Source organism: Mauremys reevesii, linkage group 10 (genome assembly GCF_016161935.1).
Source record: "Mauremys reevesii isolate NIE-2019 linkage group 10, ASM1616193v1, whole genome shotgun sequence".
NCBI lineage: Eukaryota > Metazoa > Chordata > Testudines > Geoemydidae > Mauremys > Mauremys reevesii.
This window is the reverse complement of record NC_052632.1, coordinates 17,164,206-17,189,040: the sequence shown is the minus strand read 5'-3', so window position 1 is coordinate 17,189,040 and position 24,835 is coordinate 17,164,206. Positions and strand designations below refer to the sequence as shown.

Here is a 24,835-nt window from a genome sequence, read left to right as displayed (position 1 = left end):
ATAAAATCATTTGTCGCTCTCACTAGGAAAGAAAAAGACCAGTTCTTACCTGACAGTCATAAAACATGCACCACTAACCTTAGGCAGAAAATTTTCCAACACAGAATATTTCATGGAGTCAGCTGAAATCAAATGGACTGTTAAATAACCAACAAGTGTCAAGAAACAATTAATGGTGTACAAATTTATCTAAAGCAAGGGTATTTATAACCATCGTTGTTTAGTGGTAGTTAGATAAAAGAGAAAAAATATCTGATGTCTTAATGTACCATACATAAATGACCAGAGGAATTCCAGTTAAAAATACAAACATGTTAGAAACCTTTCAAGCTTTTACACATAAGACAAAGAATATAACCTACTATGGAAAACACATTTGTAGCCCTAGGAGATCTCTTGGGGGGGAAGTAAATTTAGAAGGAAGGAAGCAGATTCTCTGAACTGTGACCATGTTACCTGTTGTGTATTACATTAGCCATGTTCACATGGTACCAACAAAAGAGCATGTTAGAGTGCATTTCAGTGCTGTTCTATTCAATAGGTCAATTATAATGACTGTTGTTTTTATTGCATAGAATGTTTGGCAGAGGGTGGAGATGGATGGCAGGAGAGAGATCACTTGATCATTGCCTGTTAGGTTCACTCCCTTTGAGGCACCTGGCATTGGCCACTGTCGGTAGACAGATACTGGGCTAGATGGACCTTTGGTCTGACCTGGTTCGGCCGTTCTTATGTTCTTAGATACAGAAGATTTCCAAAGCACTTTACTAAGTTTTGTGTCCTTTATTTCTACGTGCATTTCTCCATTAAGTGACTAGGGTTTGCACATTGAAGACATGCCTTGTAGAATAATGGTATATGTGAAACGGAATACACCATGCAATTTTAAAATAAACAATAAAGCTCACTAATTGACAAGTGTCCACCGAGTTGTGTTGAGCTAAACCAGATTTATTGGACATCATGTTTTTCTGACTGATAAAAGTTTAATTATTAATGTTCTTTCATGTCTCAGCATAACTAGGAGGGGAGGGATAGCTCAGTGGTTTGAGCATTGGCCTGCTAAACCCAGGGTTGTGAGTTCAATCCTTGAGGGGGGCCCACTTAGGCATCTGGGGAAAAAATTGGTCCTGCTAGTGAAGGCAGGGAGCTGGACTCAATGACCTTTCAAGGTCCATTCTAGGAGATTGGTATATCTCCAATTATTACCTCACCTTAACTATAATTATAGCTACATTTTGGAGAGAAGCTGAGGGAAAACCCATGTAAGGGAACACTGTATACACTGGGCCTGGAGCTGAGGAGCCATTGGCTTTATGCAGCTACACCAGTGTCCATCAGCTGAGGATCTAGCCCAGCAGGTATCTCTACATGCTGAGTCAGCCATTTTCTTGGCTGTAGTTTAGAAACTTTATGTAATTTTTGTCTCTTCAAATACTTAGCTCATTGAAATCCCATTTAAATCAGTAGGAATAAAACAGCATTCTGCTCCTATGGGGTGAGTCCAGCTATTTGAAAAGGCATTTATTATACACTGACTGCCAACCAAGTCACTCTAATTGCCTTGGGGTAGCACTATTAAATAGAGGGAACTTTCCAAAATCAGTGTCATCGGGGTGCCAGTCATGGTGTCTTGTTTTCTTGGTGCTACAGAGAGAAAGGCAGACAAAATCACTACTCTCCAATTTTCTGTTTTTCTGAAGGGCACAATGACAAACTGGCACCTATCAATATTGTTTATTTGTATCCACTCCAAGAGCTGATTTGAATCTAGAAAAAAAATCCTACATTGGGGCATTGCTGGCTGTGAATAAGAAATCCCAGAAATGTTGCACTGTAACTTGGTTTTTAATTTAAAAACGCCTTCTGAGTTTCAAACATATTTTAAAATATTTCCAGTGCTGTTATGAGTCAAGTTGTTAATTTAAAATCTGCTGTCTAATTTGGCATCCAGAATTAGTTCTGGTTGAGGCTGGGGGGAAGAGAAAGGAGGTTATAAAAATTGTTCATCTGTCCATAGAACATCTCATGTGTTTGTTTTTATTTTTAAATCCAGGGACACAAGAAGCCATTGCAGTGTGCCTGCATGTGCAGACAAAACAAGCTGTCAACGACACCCTGTGTGACAACGCCATGCGACCACCAGCAATGACTCGCACTTGCAACATGAAACTGTGCCCACCACGGTACGCTTTAATAATGAAATCAAATTGTGGAAAAGAAATGGTTAATATGACATAAATAACCATGCATTGTCTACTGACTTTATCAGACAAGGATCAGGTTTAGGGTTGCCAGGAGCCCGTTTTTTGACTGGAACGCCTGGTCGAAAAGGGATCCTGGCGGCTCCGGTCAGCACCGCTGACCAGGCCGTTAAAAGTCTGGAAGCAGCTGCATGTCCCCGCTTCGGCTCCTAAGCATAGGGGCAGCCCGGGGGCTCAGTGTGCTGCCCCCAACCCAAGCACCAACTCTGCAGCTCCCATTTGCTGAGAACCATGGCCAACGGGAGCTGTGGAGGCAGCACCTGCGGACGTGGCAGCATGCAGACCCACCGGACCAGCATGCAGACCCACCTGGCCGCACCTCCAGGTAGGAGCCAGAAGGGGGATATGCCACTGCCCGGGAGCTTCCTGAGATAAGTGCCACCTGGAGCCTGCACTCCTGACCCCTCCTGCACCCCAACCCCTTGCCCCAGCCATGACCCCCCTCTCACCATCTGAACCCCTAGGTCCCAGCTCAGAGCACCCTCCTATACCCCAAACCACTCATCCCCAGCCCTACCCCAGAGTTTGCACCTCCAGCTGGAGCCCTCCCCCCTCCCCCCCACAACCCAGCACCCTGCCTCAGCTCCCTCCTGCACTCCAAATCTCTCATCCCTTGCCGTACCCCTACCCCAGAGCCCATACCCCCTCCTACACTCCAAGCCCCTGCCTCAGCCTGGAGCCCCCTCCCATACTCTGAACCACTCGGCTGCACCCCCCAGCCCAGAGCTCCCTCCTGCACCCCAAATCCCTCATGCCCAGCCCCACCCCAGAGCCAGCACCCCCAGCTGGAGCCCTCACCCCCTCCCACACCCTGAACTCCTCATTTCTGCCCCACCCCAGAGCCTGCACCACCAGATGGAGCCCTCACCTATTCCCTCACTCCAACCAGTTGAGCCAGCCGGCCCAGTGAAAATGAGCGAGTGAGTGAGGGTGGGGAGAGCGAGCGACAGAGGGGGGGAGGATGGAGTGAGTGGAGGGCGGGGCCTCAGAGGAGGGACAGGGGGCTATTGCTAAAGTAGATCTGTGTGTTGGATTATTTTTCTTATTTTCAAACTGTTTGGAAAATATTTTAAATTCAATTTACTGTTTGGAAAATAGTCATCTCAGAAAGGATTTAACAAATACACCTCTACCCCGATATAACGCTATCCTCGGGAGCCAAAAAAATCTTACCACGTTATAGGTGAAACCGCGTTATATCAAACTTGCTTTGATCCGCCAGAGTGTGCAGCCCTTGGAGCACTGCTTTACCGCGTTATATCCGAATTCATGTTATATTGGGGTAGAGGTGTACATCAGCTGAAGATCCTTTTTTATTCACCTCAGAAAACAGAATGAAGATATTATTATATACTGTGGTGTCATTTTTTAGCTTCACAATGCAGAGGTCTTTGTGGAAACCACTTTGATATGAAGCTCTCCAATAGACCTTGCATTAACCCTTCGGAGAGATTCCTTTTCCCAGGAGCCCAGTGTTAAATAGTAATTGCATAGAGTTAAAGAGAATAGCCTTAGTGATATATGTTTTGTGAAGGGAACTCTGATGCCCCCTTTTAATTGTAAAATATAATTAAACGATCAAAAACTTAGAATATTGCATTCAGTTAGAAAATTATGGTTCAGAGGAAAATATCAAAGCCAAAACCATAGTATGTTTACAGAAACTTTCTCCTGCAAAACATGTGGACTGAAAGTTAACAGGAGCAGGATGTTTTATAGAAAATGTACATAAACATAATAAACATTTAGTAGATATAAGAAAAGTCCCGTTAAACCATATAAATGTCAGCATGAAGCTAACAGGAGGCTGATTATTCTATGAAGAATGTTCTAACTGTGAGTTCTGGAACCACATACATTTATTGGGATTAGCTCTTTACAACGTTAGGATTTATAGTAAATAAAATTACATATCTTCCTTACACTCAAGCTTATAAATGTAATTCATAGTTTTTGTTATGGCAAATGTAGATGATAGTCTGACCCTTGCAATAGAAATATGCCTTTGCTTCTGCTTTGTTTTGCTCTGCGTGGGTATAATTTGTGTCCGGATAATCCCTCCTCCACACGCCATTCTTCTGTATTGTTTAATTAGAGTGAATTTTTTTGCCCATGTGTTTTTTGGCACAGGTGGGAAACTGGCCCTTGGAGACATTGTTCCGCTACTTGTGGAGTTGGGATACAGACAAGAGATGTGTACTGCCAGCAACCTGAGGGATCCATAGTCACTAATGAAGACTGCAAAGATGAAAAGCCTCATGCTTTACAAGCGTGTAACCAGATTGACTGCCCCCCTGCTTGGCATGTTGAAGAATGGCAGCAGGTACAACAGATTATGGAAATAGTTTAGTTGTAAGCATTTTTCTTCTGGTTAGTTACCTAATATGCTCTAATTAGAGTAACCTGGAAGGTCACTCCTAAGTTTGTTATTGTAGCATGGTTTCAGCTGACATCGAACTTATTACACCTGTAGTCTCCATTCTTCACTTCACTTCTGGGTGAAATTCAAGGTGGTAGCTAGTCCAGAGATCACCTCTCTCCCCATACCCCACAAGTGAGAGAACCTGCATTTGGAAGCAAGGCTTAACTTACCTGTCCCAAAGGTACATGCCAGATATGCACCTGAGCGTTAACTTGGCCAGTTCTAGATGTAAAGTGAACATCTTTTTCTAGGCGTTCCACTAGCTACTTGCACTGCAGTTGTCTTGCACTGAGCTCATTAGTTAGGTTTTCCTGGCTTGTGGCCCATTAGCTAAATCAATGCTACTAGGAGCATATGCTGCTTGGTTTTGGAAAATGCTGATCACTTTTTAATCTAAACCAGGGGTTCTCAAACTGGGGGTCGGGACCCCTCAGGGGGTTGCGAGGTTATTACATGAGGGGTCGTGAGCTGTCACCCTCCACCCCAAATCCCGCTTTGCCTCCAGCACTTATAATGGTGTTAAATATATAAAAAAGTGTTTTTAATGTATAAGGGGGGGGTCGCACTCAGAGGCTTGCTGTGTGAAAGGGGTCACCAGTACAAAAGTTTGAGAACCCCTGATCTAAACCAGTAAAGTGTTCAAAGAAAACATGGTGATAGCTGCCTTATAAATGCCTGTATAAAATAAGAGTATAAATGAGTAAAGACAAGCGTGGATGTGGCTATGCTTTCCACATTATCTTTGTCTTAGTGTTCCCGTACCTGTGGCGGAGGGACTCAGAGTCGCAAGGTTCACTGTAAGCAGCTGTTGACAGATGGAAGCTTTCTGAAACTCTCTGATGAGATCTGCCAGGAGCCTAGATTGTCTGCTCATAAACCGTGTGCCAAAGTTGATTGTCCCCCTCAGCTAGTTGTAGGGGAATGGTCCAAGGTGAGTGGTCCAGAGTAAGAGCTCACTAAACCTCCCGATACAAAAGGAACTCAAGGGATTTCTAGTTGGGAGACTACCAGATAATCATTAAAGAACATAGAGTAGTGTGGGCTCCAGAGGGAATGCAATTAGGCAAAAGGCCCTACCCACCCAGTTGTGGGGAGGAAGGAGGTAGAATGCTTCAAGAGGCCTGCTATAACAGATGATCCGGGTGCACCCAGCCCCAAAACATAGCTGCCTACCCTTTCTGCCCTCATGTTTAAACTGAAAAACAAGAGGCCATAATGCTTCTTGTTCGTTTCCAGTATGGTTGCATCGGGTTGGAGCATGTTTAGCTTCCAACCACTCAGATTTATTCCCTAGTTCAGGGATGGCCAACCTGAGCCTGAGAAGGAGCCAGAATTTACCAGTGTACATTGCCAAAGAGCCACAGTAATACGTCAGCAGCCCCCCATCACTCTCTCCCTGCTCCCAGCACCTCCTGCCCACCAGCGGCCCCGCCAATCAGTGCCTCCCCCTCACTCCCCACACCTCCTGATCAGCTATTTCGTGGCGTGCAGGAGAGAGCGGGAGGGGGAGGAGTGAGGACACGGCAGGGTCAGGGGAGGGGGCAGGAAGGGGTGGAGTGGGGGCAGGGCCTGTGGCAGAGCCAGGGGTTGAGCAATGAGCACCCCCCAGCACATTGGAAAGTTGGCGTCTCTAGCTCCAGCCCCAGAGTTGGTGCCTATACAAGGAGCCGCATATTAACTTCTGAAGAGCCGCATGTGGCTCCGGAGCCACAGGTTGGCCACCCCTGCCCTAGCTGAATTTCTGAAAGGCAAAATAGTGTATCGAATGCTATTTTTCTTCCTTTCCTTTAATTCAAGCCTCCAGTCTCCTCTTAAAAAAGATCCACGAAAAGTAGTTAAAGATTACAATTAAAAATCCTGTCCAAATGCAATATGAACATGCAGAGTGACTTGAGAGACTTGGCCCAGGCAATTTAGAACTTGTTGAATTATACATCTGAGAATAACAAGTCTCATTCTGCATTACATCCACAGTGGAACAGTAAGAAATACTGTCATTTTCCTATAATTGTTTCTGAGCTGTTTGGTGGAAAGGGTTAGTCACTGTATATTCATATTGACTTAAAGCCTGGAGAGCACTTAGAGCTTTGGATGGCACGGGGATCCATATGAAACAGCATCCTTTCAAAACTTCACTTTAAAAGTAGCATGTATGAGACAGGACACAAAACTCACTCTGACTACATCCTTCCTTTTGCAGTGCTCGCTAAGCTGTGGTGTTGGAATCCAGAGAAGGAAACTTGCCTGCCAAAAGCTAACAGCAAAGGGCCAAAATGTCACATTAAATGTATCAATGTGTAGCAGTCTCCCTACTTCCTCACTTGTCAGGTCCTGTCACCTGAATGACTGTAACAGTAAGTGTGTTACTTTACCTAGTGCCCTGCTGATTTGAAATTATCAAGTAAAACCTGTGGATGTGCTGCTAAATTAATTCATTTCTCTATCCTTGCTACATTTCATAACGTTACTGATCTGAGAGCAGCTTAGGCATTGTGGTCACAAGACCAACAATAATAGGATTGTTTTAACTTTATGAAATGTATATCTTCTCAGCCCAAACCAATGGTTCCAGTTTAAATTTTTTTAAATGTAATATATGAACACACGTTAAGGGTTTGGGAGGTTTTTTTGGTCTATGTACTTGGCCTGGTTCTTATTTACCCTTTACACCATTCTGATGGTATAAAGATGCCTTTGAGTGGGTATAAATTGTTTTTATACCTGCTACAGAGCCCATTTACACTGCCAGAGCAGTAAAAGAGGGCCTTAGTGTAAATGAGAATTGGATCCACTGTGTAGCTGTTCAGTGTGTGTTCTTAGAACACTGGGCGTAACACTCCCGTCAGTGTTAAAAGTTACAAAACTCCCATTCCAGTGGCAGGTGCAGAAATAATTTCTATCAATGCCTAAGGGAGTGTGAAACCTATTCCCTCTGGCTTCACAAGGTGTTTTGAGGGCGCAGTCGCAGCAGGAGTACACACCTTTTTAAAAAAAAAAACAACAATATTTGGCTCATTGCTTCTAGAAATGTTCCCACAAAAAATGCATGTTTTGTAATTTGAGTATGATCTTGTCATGATAATGATTATAATTGTGCTAACGGCACATGCGAAATAGTCAGGTAGACAATTGTGCTAACTGCACATGTAAAATAGCCAAGTAGATGTCTCTTTTAGGTATAGTTGCAGTGAATGCATGTGCAAACATTCCCTCAGTGTGGGCCTCTGTTTTTCTTCCTTTAGAAAGGAGGATATAAATTTGTGTCTTTTTAAAAAAGGCTCTTAGGAATGGCCTAAATGTCAGATACAATTTGATAAAAGTCTGCTGAACACAATACATTTAATGACAACGATTCAATTGAAAACATTCACTCTAGGTTTGGAAGAATTGAAAGTTTTGCATCATACAGATCTGTAAATATCCGGTAATATGTGCCGGCTTTTTGGTTTTGATCCAGTTAATGGTCTTGTCCAGAAATAGCTACTTCATTATGCGTTTTCTAGCTTTGTATAAATGGTTATTCACAACACAAAATAATTGTGCAATTCTGATTCATACATAATATGAAACTTCTTTTCCTGGACTTCATTTCACATTAACATGCCAGACTCCTGAGGTTCAAAACACCACTTAAATAAAGCCCCATGGACTTTCAGGAATGTCCTTGGCATAAGGTTTCATAAAATATTTTGAGCTGCATATCTATCTGAATTTAATTAATTGTGGATAGTTGAATGGCAATGTGGCCTGCAATGTGGTCTGCAAATTGCTTAGTGGAGAGTGATGTTAAAGTAACATTGTCAGCTTCCATCGTAGTAAGAAGGGAGCAACACGTGAAGACATACAGTAGTTATTAGGGAAGGCAGTGGGGTGCAGACCGAAATGATGAAAGAGGGCTAGTGACTGGCCTCTCCCTTCAAGTTCTCAAACTGTTCAGCACAAGGTTTTAAATTCATTAGCCTCTAAGGCTGGATTCTGCCTGGCATTTACAAAGGGTGAGAGAGGAGAGCATACTCCAGATCCTCACTTTGCTTCTTGCACCAGGGGCCAGGGACAGTAGCAATCCTGGGATTCATAGGTACATTCAGGGACTGTTTCCTCCTACTACATTCAGGGGCTCAGCACAAGTCACCTGAAGGGAGTGGGTGGGAGACAGGAACTTGGCATCACCCCAAAAAGTAGAGCTCGAGGCTACAAAGAGGAGAGCAGCCTGCACTGTTCTAAGGGATGGTGCACCATGCACACTCTGTCACCAAAGCAGGGCTGCTTTGGGAGAGGTGGTGCCTCCCAGAGCTTGCGCTGAAATGGCATTCTTCAGTGCCCCCTCCTCAGGACTCAGTCTTCAGGGCACAAATGAATGCTTAATTTTTACTATTTGCTTATGGTGATGGGGCTTGTCAGTCTAAGCCTGACTCCCTAGACACAGTATCTGGGCATGCTCTTTACTTTATGAAGGCCCAATCTGGGCAGAAATATCTTTGGCTTCCTAGGTCCTGGGAAATAGCTTACGAGCTTACAGTTTACGAGCCAGATCACCAGTTGGTAAAAATGTGTGTAGCTCCATTGGAGGCAACAGAGTTACACCAGTTTACACAAGCTGAGGATCAGGCCCTGTGGCACTAGTGCAAGCTAATGTATTCAGTAGGTTTACCTTTCCTGGAATCCCTCCCAAAAAGCCCACCCCTTCCAAAGCTGCAAATTATGATGCTTCCAGGGATCCAGAAAGTTCATTGTGGACTATTCTCCTGCAGTCCACAAAACTGAATGCTCTCTCACTTCTAACTCTGCCACCCGTATGTGTATGTACACACACGCACACACGTGCGCGCGCGCGCACACACACACACCCTCTGTTGCTGCAATGCTAAGAAGAATTGATGCAGTCTTTCTTTTAAAAAAAAAGTGAAATTCATCAGTCAGACTTGAACATATTTATAAACACTCACTGGGTTTAATTCTGTATTGGAATAACTAATGTAAACATAGCATAGCACAAAGTATTTTGTGTGTATAAAGTTACACTTACTGTGTATGTATGCTGGGTTTTGGAAATTGAAGCTTTAACACTGGAACATTTTTATTAAAACAAATATTTTGAGCCCAATAGTTATTAAAACAGGACACTCAGTCATAAAATGGTTGATTGAGAGAACCATGTATCTGGATAACAAATACTGATTTAAGAGCTGTGTAATTATGGAACCAGGATATCCACATTGGTCAGAACTGATTAGCCAAAATATCGAAAATAACTACAGTATTCTGTTTTATAAACATAAGAATGTACTCTGGGGTGTAGTTCATACAGTGTGCACACTTTTTGAATGCTTGAAGCATTTAGCTTTTTACCTCTTCCTTTACAACATATCCAAAGCATATGTATATGATATCTGAAGCACTCAAATTTTTGCAATAACTTGCTGTCAAGGTTTGTCATTTTTTTTATGTTCTCACCAAATGGTAGAGTAGTAATGATTTTAGATTCAACCAAATGCAGGAATGTTTGATTAATTTGTCTATTTCTCTGACTCATTCAAGTCATTCTTCAGCTTGCTGGGTTTTGTTCTCTGTCACATACCAACAGAATGGGTCACTAGTAAAAATCGAGTGTTCTCCAGCACCCGTCTAGGGAGTTTCCTGACTCCCCTGGCTGGCCAGTTTCACCTTGCCTTGCACAGAGCAAATAGCCGGGGTGTATGCTTCTGCTTCTTTCCTTCTGCATTGTTCTGTTTCTCAGCTACCTAATGTTTTCTTAGTAAGATTAGTTCCGCTGATCAGAAAGGGGCAGAGTAGTTACCAGTAATGAGTCAACAAAATGGTATCTGAAATACTGCAGTCATTTTCACACTGTGTTCCTCTGTCTATCTGGCCACCGCTGGGAAGGCCTGTCTTCGGCGATAGTCATGGAGGCAGCTCTCCAGAAACCTTGTTGGGTTCAAATTCCTGCTGTGTAATGCAGGAGGTGCCTCACCATACTCAGTGTTCTGCCTCCGCACCTTCCTGCATGAAGCTCTCCTCAGTTTTCTCTTCAGCTTGTCCGCAGGCATCTTCTGACTTACCAGCCCTCTCCGGGATCTGACTTTTTTCTCTCTTTCTCTCCCCCTTCCTTCATGTATTGCTGACCCCTGCCAACAGCAGGTCTCTGTGACCAAAGCCTCTTCTAGCCAAAGAAAGTGACCACCCGTCCAATGATAGTAGCATGGCCTTCTCTGTTCCCTCACTGCACATTCATTGACTCCTGTTCTCATCTCCTGGCTGCTGTCAACTTGATCTGGGGGCTGGTCTACACTAAGGGGGAAAATCGATATAAGATACGCAACTTCAGCTACGTGAATAACGTAGCTGAAGTCGAAGTATCTTATATCGATCACTTACCCGTCCTCACGGCGCGGGATCGATGTCCAGGGCTCTCCATGTCGACTCCGCCACCGCCGTTTGCGGTGGTGGAGTTCCGGAATCGATAGGAGCGCGTTCGGGGATCGATATATCGCGTCTAGATAAGACGTGATATATCGATCCCTGAAAAATCGATCGCTACCCGCCGATACGGCGGGTAGTGAAGACGTAGCCTCAATCTGCCTGCCAGCCAGTAAGGCCAGCCGGCCGGCAGGTCTAACAGCCATAGAAAAGAGAGTCCTGCTTTTTCTAATGGACTTTGTGTTATCCAGGCACCCTACGCTTGCTGCAGTGCCCAGATGTGGGAAAAGTGATGTTAAGCTCTACCTTTTATTTGCCTTTTCCTCTTCCTTTACGCCCTTTCTTTCCCCTTCAACAGGCAGCAATAAGAATAGCAGATATAGCATGCCTGCCTTATTGCACTCTTCTCCCTCGTCCAAGTATTGTCCTCTATACAGGTATGTGTGATATGTGCCTTCTCATTGATATGATAAGAGCTGCTGGAGGTTTAGAGAGAAGCAGGAGAATGCCTAAATTGGGGCCAGAAAATTTGACCATATCATTATTCCTGTTTGTGTATATGTGACACAGATAAAAAGTCAGCAAGTTTGGAGCTGACCTGAACCAAATCAGAGAAAATGCTGCTCACAGCATTCTCAGAAAAGCAGAATTTGTTAAGGACAGTGCCAGTGATTCAGTCTTTTTCAACACTTGATTGCTGTTTCAGAGATTAAACAAGAAATTAAACCCAGGCGTCCAGAGAAGCATGCTGCTCACGGACCTCAGATTGTCAGTATACACCGAGTCTACATACAGACACGGCAAGAGAAACGTATTAATTTTACAATTGGAAGCCGAGCCTATCTGCTTCCAAAAACATCCGTTGTAATTAAGTGCCCAGTACGAAGGTTTCAGAAGTCACTTATCCAATGGGAGAAAGATGGACAACATTTACAAAACTCTAAAAGACTTGGCATCACTAAGTCGGGATCACTGAAAATACATAGCCTTGGGGCTACAGATATCGGCGTGTACAAGTGTATTGCAGGCTCTGTGCATAAAACATTTGTTCTCAAACTTATCGGCACTGACAACCGGCTAATAGAACCTCCAACTTTTAGAAAACATGCAAGTGAGACCAGTGGTACAGATCACAATGAAGCCAACAGTTTTGGAGCCAAATGGCATAAAATGAGCAAAATGTGGCAAATATGGAGTAAAAAGAATGAGCTGTATCTCGGTGATGGACAGGTTAATGATCAACCATTTCTGAGACATTTTGAAACCCATGTGAGTAATTCAGCAGAAGAATACAGCCCTCGTGAGTTCAAGAACAAACGTCTGGAGGCAGCAATTCTTCAAGGTGCTTACAGCATGGATACTGTACAGTTTGAAGAACTGATAAGGAACATGAGTCAACTCATTGAAGCTGGAGAGGTCAGTGATGATTTGGCATCCCAAGTCATATATCAGTTAGTTGCTGAATTATCTAGACCACTACAAGTTACTACTGAAAAATGGAAAAGCTTGCATGAAGAAAAGTTAGCCTCGAAGCTCACTGGTAAATCACCAAACGTATCTGAACGTTTCAACACAAAAACCCTAGACAAGCTGATGTTCAATCAAAAAAGACCTGGTATTAAAAGGCAAAAACAAGTTCCCAGAATTTCCTTTAATAAAACAATAACTGCACGAATTGGAAATACGGTTTTTCTGACCAAAAATACTAGCGCTGTCAATTTACTGTGTGAAACTACAGACATTAGTGAGCCAAAATATACTTGGACAAAAGATGGAGAAGCATTAAAATCCTCTGAGAAGTAAGTAAATATGGATTCTTTTGGTTTTATATGGATCTTGTTATGTTATTGGCAAAAACTAAAATCTAGGGTGTTGTGTAATGTTAAAAATGCATTATTGTGAAAATGAAGTAAATGTGAGCACCGTGCTTTTCATCTTTCTTACAAAATTTATACTTTTATTTGAAATGTGTGTCTCACAAATCATTTCATTAAAGGAAATGATATTATATGGCAGGATTGATTTTTATACCACAAAAGAGGCTATACTGTATGTGTTTTATACATTCTGCCTAAAGTAACTTATCTGCATTAGAGAATAAATAGACATATACTAAACTAAATATAAAGGGAAAAATGTGAGAGAGCATTTTTGATATAACATAGAGTAGAGAGAGTAGTTCCCAGAGAGTAGTTATCAGTGGTTCACAGTCAAGCTGGAAGGGCATATCAGTGGGTCCCACAGGGATCAGTTCTGGGTCTGGTTCTGTTCAATATCTCCATCAATGATGTAGATAATGGCATAGAGCAGGGGTTCTCAAACTTCATTGCATCGTGACCTCCTTCTGACAATAAAAATTACTACACCCCCCCAGGAGGGGGGACTGAAGTCTGAGCCCAACCCAGCCCTGCTGCCCCAGGTGGCGGGGGGGGGAGAGGGGGAGCAAAGCCTGAGCCCCACCACCTCAGGCAGGGGGGCCAAAGCCCAATCTGAACCTCGCTGCCCGGGGTTGAAGTCCTCAGGCTTTGACGTCAGCCCTGGCTCACAGCAAATCTAAGCCAGCCCTGGTGACCCTATTAAAACAGGGTCATGACCCACTTTGGGGTCCTGGCCCACAGTTTGAGAACTGTTGGCATAGAGAGTATACTTTTAAAATTTGTGGGTGATACCAAGCTGGGAGGGGTTGCAAGTGCTTTGGAAGATAGGATTACAATTCAAAATGATCTAGACCAGTGGTTCTCAAACTTTTGTACTGGTGACCCTTTTCACATAGCAAGCCTCTGAGTGCAATCCCTCCCCCCCCCGCCCCTTGTACATTAAAAACTTATTTTTATATATTTAACACCATTATAAATGCAGGAGACAAAGCAGGGTTTGGGGTGGAGGCTGACAGCTCATGACCCCCCCATGTAATAACCTCGTGGCACCCCTCCCCAGTTTGAGAACTCCTGATCTAGGCAAACTGGAGAAATGATCTGAAGTAAATATGATGAAAATCAATAAGGACAAATGCAAAGTATTCCACTTAGGCAGCAACAATCAGTTGCGCACTTACAAAATGGGAAATGACTGTCTAGGACAGGGATAGGCAACCTATGGCACGAAGGCGGCACGCAAGCTGATTTTCAGTGGCACTCACACTGCCTGAGTAATTTTAAATGAAGCTTCTTAAACATTTTAAAAACCTTATTTACTTTACATACAACAATAGTTTAGTTATATATTATAGACTTATAGAAAGAGACCTTCTAAAAACATTACAATGTATTACTGGCACACGAAACCTTAAATCAGAGTGAATAAATGAAGACTCGGCACACCACTTCTGAAAGGCTGCCGACCCCTGGTCTAGGAAGCAGTACTGCAGAAAGGGATCTGGGGGTCATCATGTAACACAAGCTAAATATGAGTCAACAGTGTAACACTGTTGCAAAAAAGCAAACATAATTCTGGGATGTATTAGCAGAAGTGTTGTAAGCAAGATATGAGAAGTAATTCTTCCACTCTGCTCAGGGCTGATTAGGCCTCAACTGGAGTATTGGGTCCAGTTCTGGGCACCACATTTCAGGAAAGATGTAGACAAATTGGAGAAAGTCCAGAGAAGAGCAACAAAAATGACTAAAGGTCTAAAAAAACATGACCTATGAGGGAAGTTTGGGAAAATTGGGTTGGTTTAGTCTGGAGAAGACAAGACAGAGAGGCAACATAACAGTTTTAAAGTACATATAAAGTTGTTACAAAGGAGGAGGGAGAAAAATTGTTCTTAATCTCTGAGGATAGGACAAGAAGCAGTGGGCTTAAATTGCAGCAAGAGATAAGCCAACTGAATATTAGGAAAAGCTTCCTGTCAGGGTAGTTAAGCGCTGGAGTAAATTGCCTAGGGAGGTTGTGGAATCTCCATCATTGGAGATTTTTAGGAGCAGGCTAGCCCAACACCTGTCAGGAATGGTCTAGATCAGTGGTTCTCAAAGCTGATCCGCCGCTTGTTCAGGGAAAGCCCCTGGCAGGCTGGGCCAGTTTGTTTACCTGCCACATCTGCAGGTCCGGCCAATCACAGCTCCCAGTGGCCGCGGTTCACTGCTCCAAGCCAATGGGGGCTGCAGAAAGCACCGATGGACGTACTGGCCACCACTTCCCAAAGTCCCCATTGGCCTGGGATGGTGAACCCCAGCCAGTGGGATCTGTGATCGGCCGAACCTGCGGACATGGCGGGTAAACAAACCGGCCCGGCCCGCCAGGGGCTTTCTCTGAGCAAGCGGCGGACCGGCTTTGAGAACCACTGGTCTAGATAATACTCAGTCCTGCTATGAGTGCAGGGGACTGGACTAGATGACCTCATGAGGTCCCTTCCAGTTCTATGATTCTATATCAGATAGGGGGATCATTTTAAAAGTTCCTTCCAGTTCTAGAGATATTACCAATTCTAGTATTATTCACCATTTTATATATAGGAAACATCTCTGAAAATTTTACTTTCTCTAAAAGTAGAATGAAGTTTTAGATGTGCCCACTATGCATAATTTGTACAACGTAATATTGTTTTAGAAAGAAACCACAAAAGCCTATGAATTTTTTAATCCTTCATTACCTATAGATATTTCTATTAAAGATAATGGAATGTCAAAATTTAAAAGGACCCTATATTACAACCACAGTTTGGAAATATACTTGGAGAAAAGGTAGAGCAATGTGTATTATCAGATATTTGTTCAGTTTTGAGCAAATACTTTTACTCCACTGCTGGTAATTGAGAAACTCAACTGATAATATTAACATTAGCTTCATGGTTTAGCCTGCTGAAATTATAACTAGCCTTTGAGTAATGAAGAAATTATTCTGAAACGATAAAGGCATTTTTGGATATTTCTCAACATACTTAACTGATTAACCCAATTGCCAAGAAAAATATAGTTCTGTAGGGCTATCAATTAAAGCAAGGATGCCAAAAATAAGATTTTTTTAAGAATGAAAATGTTTTTGAAGCGTGATGCTCCTGCCAATTGTTCTTCAGTTTGTGGGACATTTGTAGTTTCCCATTTTATTTGTTGCAACTGATGTTTTCATTTTTGGTATATGTTTTGTTGATACGTAAGTATCTTTTTTATTTCTAATGTCTACCATTATAAATTGCACTTTCTAACATAGAGATCCTTACCATTTTAGGGTTTCACTAGCAGCTGGGTCTCCATTCCCCTCTTTTTTGTAGTAATATATATATGAGACAAATAGTAATGTCTCTTCAAAATATGTTGTAGGTGTGGGTGCTGTGCTATACAAGTATATTAATTTGCCCCAGAAGTGGGGGAAAACGTTTTGTCCCATATGTGAAGCAGGACTTCATTTGTAACATGCTTTTGTGTTTCCCACAGAAGATAGCTTTATTTTTGTACATTTAGCCAATCAAGTAGGGTGTCAGATCAACAATTTATTTATGTATGCACTGGTGCACACTGTAGCTGAAGTTACTAAGTGCTGGGAAATCTAACAAGGGGAAAAAGTATAAATACACCAGGCTGGCATTCTCAGAATCTTCCCACATGGTTTTGGGTCATGTACCTTGCCACTGAGATACGAGGAAAGGGGTTCAGATGGAAAACAGTATTTTGTGGAAAGGCTGCAGCTTTATTGCCAATGGGAAAAAATAATCACAAACTATATCAATACACAAAGTCAAGTAGCCCTTAAAATTGTAAATCCTTGATTCTTATATCCTCCCTGAGCTGAGAACCCAAGGTCCCACCACATGCCAGGCCTAAGACTTTCCATAAGTCATACCTCAGCCACCTTGCATGTCTTGGTCTGAGGTGACAAGCCCACTATGCTCTAGAGTGCTTTCGATGGGACATAAAGTAATTTTTTCTAAAAATTGCTCATAATTTTTTATTATTGTCCCACAGAAATTTGTTCATTTCAGGTCCAATCCTGCCACTTCCTCTGCGGGTAGGGGGGCGTCTCTTAGCAGCAAAAGCAGGGTTGTTCTGCTGCACAGTGAGGAGGAAGGGTTTGCAGATGCTGTCCATCTCCTGCATGGCACAGACTGCAGCTCCACATTGCTGTTTGGGAGGAGAGGATGAGTTGGAGGAGCCACCACTGCACATATCCTTCAGTGCTTCTCCTTGCCACCATAAAGGGGGCACACTGGAGGCATGGAGGCTGCTCTCCTCATTGGACTAAAGTAGCTTCTACAGAGCAGTTCTGCTTCTGCTCTGTATCCCTGATGGGAAGATTCTTCCTCCTATATTCTTGAAGGGACACTTGGTTTACAGCTGAGATATGTGAGCCGGGCACGGGATTTGTTCCTACATGAATAACCCTTTTTTCCCCCTTAAACATTCTTCAGAGTGGTTTTGAATGTCACTGGAAAAGTACAGATTCTCAATCCTACCCAAAAGGAACTTGGCGTGTATGGATGCTTGGTGGTCAATGACTTTGGTTCTGATATCGAAACTTCTTCACTGTTGTATGCAGGTAATGCTCATCATTGCATCTATAGTATCATGAGTGTCATTTCTTTGTTTAGCACTAACACCCATCCTCTACTCCCAAATCTGGATTGAGTTTGACTGAATTAGTAACTAGAAATAAGGATTTCTGATTGCTGTTAAATTGTATTTCAACTAAAACCATGCCAGCCATGAGCCAAGTTAGCTGATTCACCCTACTATCAGTATGTTTCTTTTCAACCTTAATTCTGCTTAAATGATGATAATTTTAAATACAAGGTCTATAAAGCACATAAAACTTGAAATAAATATATTTTAAATTGATAATTCCTTTTCTTTTCCTTTGAAGAGGCTCCTGTCATTTTGTCCCCTGGAATAAATGTCTCAAATCTGGAAGTTAGTAATCTCTCTGTAACTGTTGGAGGTGTGATAGTGGCAAAAATTGGAGCAAACATTACAATTGAATGTCCAGTGACAGGTAAGCAAGAACACCATTGGAGTTTCTTGTAGTGTTGGAATAAGCAGCTCACCTGGAGTCTTGAAAAAAGTTATCGGTAGCAGCAGAACATGATTCCTTTTTACTAGACACGGTCAACCTTGGTCACTCTATTTCATCTCTCTCTATTTGTTTTCTCCAGATAGACAGACGTACACACATACGCTGTCTCTCCCGCTTTGAAAATTCTTTCTTCCATGAGATGGTCTGTGACCCAGCACAGTGTTTAAGGGCCACAAAACTGATGCCCATCTTAGGTACTGGCTCCACAGCCAGCTGACTTGCTCATCAGAAAATTTTCTGCACCATTGTAGTCTCTTGCCCTCATAGGAAATACTCACGTCTGGGCCATATAGAACTGCAAATAAAATCTCCAGTCTCACCTTCACAGAACTTTAAATTTGATGGTAAAATAAGTGTGTCTATTACAACCAGCATTTTGCAGCTGCAGGAAAAAGACAAAGAGGATGAGGCTCATAGATTCCAAGTCACAAAAGTCTGTAGAGCTTCTTTAGGTCAGCACCTCTGGAGCAGCACTTATGGCGAATAGAAGTTACATATATTAAGTACTGTATATACTCGTTCATAAGCCAAATTTTTTTAGTAAAAAAGGGAAGCACCAGGGAAGGGGGTCGGCTTGTGAACAGGTATAGAGAGGGAGAGGTGGGACACAGCCCCTCCCCCCAACGGAGGGAGCAAGGAGAGGCAGCACAGCCAGTGGAGCCAGAGTCTCTCCACTTCTGGCTGCGCTGCTCTCCCCCCAGCCTCCGAAGCAGCTGCAGCTCCAGGGCTGGCAGGCTGCAGCGCAGCCATACCACTTGGCCCACCCCCCCAGAGCAGGCTGTGGCTGCCTGGCCCAGCCCGCTGGAACACGCTGTGGCTGCATTGCCCGGTCTGGCCCGCCGGAGCAGGCTGTGGCCGTGCTGCCCAGCCTGCCGGAGCAGCTCCAGCCAGGCCAGAGACATCCTCCCCTGGCCCTCCCCAGATAAGGTGGGAAGGGATGGGATGGGGAGGGTGCGGGGGTCCCAGGCTAGGAGTGGGGTCATGTGGGGGGTGGTCACAAGGGTTACTCCCCTGACTCACAGCTTCTCCCCCCAAAAAAGTTTCCCCATCAGTTGCTGTCCCGGCCCATCAGGGTAAGCAGCTGGCGCGCCAGGACACTTTGTTTACTTAGGTTTACCTCTGTGCCTGCGGACGCTCAAGGTAAACAAACCATCTCAGCCCACCAGCGGCTTATCCTGATGGCCCGGGAGCCAAAGTTTGCTGATCCCTGAATTATAGGATCGGCTTATGCACAAGTTATCAAAATTTTCCATTTTTACTTATCCATCTTGGGGGGGTCAGCTTATAAACGAACCAGCTTATGATCGAGTATATTCAGTAATTCTGTGTTTCATCTTATTTTCTTTATCTCAGTTTGTGCAGGCAAGGTAGATATTTTACCTGTTAATCTCTTCATCACTGTACTTTAAACTAATTACCTTAAAAGTTAATTCACCATAACAGTAGTACCCTGCCAATTATTTTAATAAAATATGTGTCAATATATGGTGTCTTGTTTAATCAAGAACATGAAGGCGAATGTTCAGCTAGCACATTGCCAATAAGTTTGCACTAGTACTTGGAAACAATGAGAGTTACAACTAATTGAAAATAAATGGTTAGACAAGTCAGTGTGCCATTTCCATTTTTATTGTTTTTGGGAAACTGTATTTGCAGTTGTCCAGAAGAAAGATGTTGATATTAGACCAAAATAGCGATAGAAAAATATGAAAGTAAATAGTTCTACAAATAGCTTTAAATAGTAGTGGTGCCAGACAGACGAATATTGAGCCATGTGGCCCCGCTATTCACTGTTCGTACCAAGGCTGTTGCTTTGGGGGAAGTAATATTTCCCAGCTATATTTTGGCAACTCTTTGTACAACTGAACTGCATCTCAGATTCAGCGGAGTTTAAGTCGCACTGTTAGTATTAATTTTGTGAGGATGAGTGAGTATTTAGTAATCTAAATATCAATGAATATTCACACATAAGACTTTTAATTTCCACACACTTCGGTGTTGTGTATGTTAGTGGGGAAGGCTTTAGTTATGCTAAAACTGACACCACTGTTGACTTAAAAATGAATTATCTTATTGCTTTATTTCCTATAATTGCTGAGGAAATAGAAGTTATTATTTTTGAATTAGAAATGTAGCTTGCACTTTTTAAAACTTCCATCAAACGAACAGCAGAAAAATGAGCTTAGAAAATGAGGTAAGGACACTTTTTCTGTCTTCCTTTCATTAATCAAAAATAGTGCACCACTGAATTGCTCCAAGAGTAGAGAGTTAAATAGCCTTATTAATCTGTTTTATTTAAAGAGAGGGGAACAAATCTGCCAGAGTTTTGCTTTTTAGCAAAAACGTTAACTTTTTTAAAGAATGTTAGTAACACATTGTTTACAGATTTCTTCAAAACCTGGTGAAAATGCAGGATACTTTAGGGCTTGATCTCTGGAAAAAGTGCACTGGAAAAGAATTAACTATGTTTCTGTACTCTATAAGGACAGCACATTTAAATCCGGATCCTCCAGACACTTATGCATTTGCATAACTTTGCTCATGTGAGTAGTCCCCGTGGGGATTACATCACGTGCTGAAAGTTGAGCATGTCCTAAGTGCTGTGTTGAATCGGGGCCTACCTGAGGAATAAGCAATTTATGACTAAAATTGCAGTTTCCAAACTGCTTAGTCCATATATGCAGGAAAAGGAAATAGTGTAGTATGTTATGTTATTGGCCCCATCTTTCATATCCTACTTGTGAATGGTTCAATTGAAGCTCGTGTAGTAAATAAAACATATTAAATACTTTGGATAAAATAATGGCTTTGCTTTTCATGCAGAATCTTCATAGTTTCATGATTACAAGTGGCCTGCCAGCCAGGAGACCTGGTTCTATTCCTGATTCTGCCATTGACTTGCTGTGTAACTAACTGGTGTCTGAGTTACTTCACTTGCAAACTGGGGATGTTGATATCTTCCCATATTTGCAGAGTGGTTTTGAGACTTTAGAATGAAAAGTGATAAGCACGTGGTGTTGTTACTTTTGTATTTATTCATCCCTCAGGAAATTCATTTGAAGGAGTATCCGATGTATATGATATCAAATATAGGTCTGTAGGATTTATGGGTTTCTGTTTGCCAGAAGCTGGGAATGAGCAACAGGGGACGGATCACTTGATGATTACCTGTTCTGTTCATTTCCACTGGGGCACCGGGCACCGGCTACTGTCGGAAGACAGCATATTGGGCTAGGTGGACCCTTGGTCTGACCCAGTAGGGCCATTCTTATGGGTTTACACATTCTTTCTCCTCATCATCAGTACCTACAGATAATGTTGATTAGAAGATAGGCTTCTTAGAATCATAAAATATTAGGGTTGGAAGGGACCTCAGGAGGTCATCTAGTCCAACCCCCTGCTCAAAGCAGGACCAATCCCCAGATTTTTACCCCAGTTCCCCAAAATCACCCCCTCGAGGATTGAACTCACAACCCTGGGTTTAGCATGTCAATGCTCAAACCACTGAGCTATCTCTCCCTCCCCCTACCCGCTTTTTCTTTTAGCATCCAGGAGACCCTGATTAGACCTGGAGGTGTTTTTTCCCCACTGTCCTTTCTCATAAGTAGGCAAAAAGAAGGATACATTAGCTCAGCTGCAATGTCTGACTTCTTTTCTGTGAATGACAACCTGCCTGGTTTTGTACATTAAGTGTTACCAGACAAGGCTCAGCAAGGTATGCTCGGGTGTGCTCAGCAAGGGCCTTATTCATGCAGCTGTCCCACTGATGTTGAGTGACTATGGTTGCCATTTAGATGCTTGCCATGCCACAAAAAAGGATGTATGTAGGGAGGACCCCAAGGTGTCTGTGTGTGCGTGCCATGGCATAGTTTATGTCGTTGGCAGAATTTTAAAATTTTTAAATTTCTTGGCTTTGGTGTTTTTTAAATTGAACCTAATTCTACTTTCAGATTCAGCTGTGTAACCCAGGGGTTTCTCTCTGGGAAATTCTTTACAATACTGTACTTTTGCACTCTGTGTCCCGCTGTGCACACACTTCCCTCTCTCTTGCCAGTACAGTCCATGTGGATGTCCATGTAGCAATTTTCTTACTGCAGCATACAGAAAATATTAGTTATGGATCTGTACAAAAATGACACCTTAGTGGTTCATTCAACAGAACACTGTTCCACAGTGGAGAATTACTGGGACTAGGAGCAGCCTGCCACGCAAACCGGCAGAGAGTATGCCGAGAGCTGCAGATGTGAGGATGGGGAGAAGGGTGAATTTTCTAGCATCCCCTAGTGGCCAGTTGGTGGCTGTACAGTATACTGTGTAATTGAATTACTCATGACCAACAAGCCTACCAAAAATGCCTCTGAATAGAATGCTTTGGGATGCTAGGTTTATTAGACTGTGTTACATGGAGCAATTTAAGTATCCATTAACATCATCAGACAAAAAGGTTTAATATTATATGATATGTGCCACATATTTTTTCCTGTTTCACTGTTTCATTTATTTGATTTTTCTCTCTCTCCAAAAGACTTTCTCTCATGCGCTAATCATCAGTTTCGAATTACAAAAATAGAGATATATCGAGTAAAGCATATACTCTAATAAGTAACAGACCATCAGGGCAAGGGCTAAGGAAGTTATTTCTACTGATTTGCTGGAGCTAATAATATAGATTTCTATTTTCCTTTCAATTTATAATAATAGGTCCCACACCACATATGTTAGGAGATATTTATAACATTCTCGAGAGATTCATATTCCACTGTTATAGCCAACTACTTTTTGATCAACATATATGGTATAAATATCAATAGCACTTGCTCCAAATTGCTCCTGGATAACATTTATTGTATTTGCAGAAAGGATCTTTTGTGATTATTACACAAAATAAACTAAACCTGTCAGACTCTATTTATTCTAAAAGGCTGAAAGTTCTAAGCTGAAGTAAAATGGGGGGTGGGAAATGGACAAATATGTATAAACTGTGCATTGTGTGCCACCTTCTGGTGAGAAAATAGAAAGGAAAGCTGCTGAGTATTAAGTGGTATAGACTGCATACATTTTATTGCACCTCTAAACGTATTTCATGTTGGAAGCTTCTCAGAGTAGGGGACTGCATTGTAATCCATATTTTGTATAGTGCTGAATATACTTTTGCTGCTCTGCATATACTAATATAGTGTTAAAATCCATTAATGATACAAAACATATTGAACCACTGTTAGAGGTTCTCATTTACACACATTAAACAGATATGAACCAATTATGTACCATCAGTATCAGATAAGCAATTTTGCACAGTTGAAATTGTTGCAGATGAAGCCAGCAATTTGATCTTCCATCTGTCCTTTTCATTTACCTACACTATGCTAAATGTGCTTTTGATGTTGGCATTCTATCCTTTATATTTTTTTTTCACTTCAGAAAAATCAGGGTGAGGGGTGAGAAGGATATAACAGTAAAATCTCTGGGCTTATGAATCATTCATGTTGTTTAGCTTCCCTTTTGTGATCCTAAATGCAAAGTAATAGTGAGTTTCAAAAGTCTGTAGAAGGAAGCACTGTAATATTTTGTAAAAGCATCAAATATAGTAGCAGGAATACAGGACAAAATGTTCCTATTCCTAATTAGCTTAATGAAGGGAAAGTGTCTTAATCTTATCTCTCTGTCCTTTATATGAACTGATTGTAAAAAGTGACCTGTTCACATTGTTGCATTTTTTCTTTTTTGTGCTCCCTCCCACACCTCATTTGCCTGAACTCCCTTCAGCAGACAACACACTCCAGTCGAGGAATCTAATTCCTGGCATGTTTCTCTTTCCCAAGTCTTTGTTTACTTCCCTTTGTGACCATAGATATATTGGTCATTAGTGATTGAGCCAGACTAGCCTCTCCTACTGAAAAATCCACTGCAGAGTACAAGGGAATAAAAAGTCAGTGAGGTTTTCACATGGAGATTGTAGCAGTGGGAGGGGGCTGGGAAGGGGAATTCCCCTCCACTACTATCACTACCTCTACAAAGAATGGCTAAGAGTTACAAACCCAGAACACACAGATTCCCCAGAAATAGGCCTGGATCTTGGTGGATGCCCAGATAGCACAAAGCCAAATGAACTGACTCCTGGATACCTGTGGCTCACCAGCCCCCTCCACCTCCTGTGGACAGGAGGCCACCTGCAGACCATTTCCACTGGAGCCTCTCTAAAAAAGGGCCTGGGGAAATAATTCCATGACACTGAGGAGCTCTCCATCCTGAGGCTGCATGACCTTTTTAAGACAAAAGAAACATGAATTGAGGCAATGCTCATCTTGATCAAGGAGGAGGCCTGGTGAGGGACAATTACACTTTAGAAACTAAAGGCCATTGATGTGGACACAAAGGCAAAATAAGGCCAGACAAATGCATGAAATTAAGTGGCAGGCTGCAACTTTTATTAAACTTTAACTCGGGAGGGGTGTCACCAATATTTTCCTATATCAGGCATTTAATTGGTTCCAGCGTATGCGTTACAGGGCTCCTTACCATATAACCCATAACTGGCACAAGGTTTACAGGGCTCCTAAACATATAACCTATAATGTGGGGGTGGCTCTCCTCAGCCTACCCCCAGAACCCAGTTCTCCCTTAATCCTAGCATCCTTCCCCATGCATGGGGGACAGAGGGTGCAGCACAGTGGGAACCTTGGCCTGCGAAGGCCACAAGGTCTCACCCTATCACATGAACCCAAGGTCC

General features: G+C 42.6%; 1 protein-coding gene across 13 annotated transcripts in view; it reads left to right on the top strand.

The window, feature by feature from the left end:
• ADAMTSL3 (ADAMTS like 3) overlaps positions 1-24,835 on the top strand; it is a 274,175-nt gene that overhangs the window by 223,254 nt on the left and 26,086 nt on the right. For 12 of the 13 annotated variants that reach the window (XM_039492789.1, XM_039492793.1, XM_039492785.1 and 9 more), the window contains 7 exons: positions 2,057-2,186; positions 4,395-4,587; positions 5,438-5,617; positions 6,887-7,040; positions 11,810-12,902; positions 17,444-17,571; positions 17,896-18,024. In XM_039492789.1, the coding sequence (XP_039348723.1) occupies positions 2,057-2,186; positions 4,395-4,587; positions 5,438-5,617; positions 6,887-7,040; positions 11,810-12,902; positions 17,444-17,571; positions 17,896-18,024 (2,007 nt within the window). Of the gene's footprint in view, positions 1-2,056; positions 2,187-4,394; positions 4,588-5,437; positions 5,618-6,886; positions 7,041-11,809; positions 12,903-17,443; positions 17,572-17,895; positions 18,025-24,835 lie in introns of those variants that run through there. The other variant, XR_005585749.1, reaches the window with a different exon arrangement.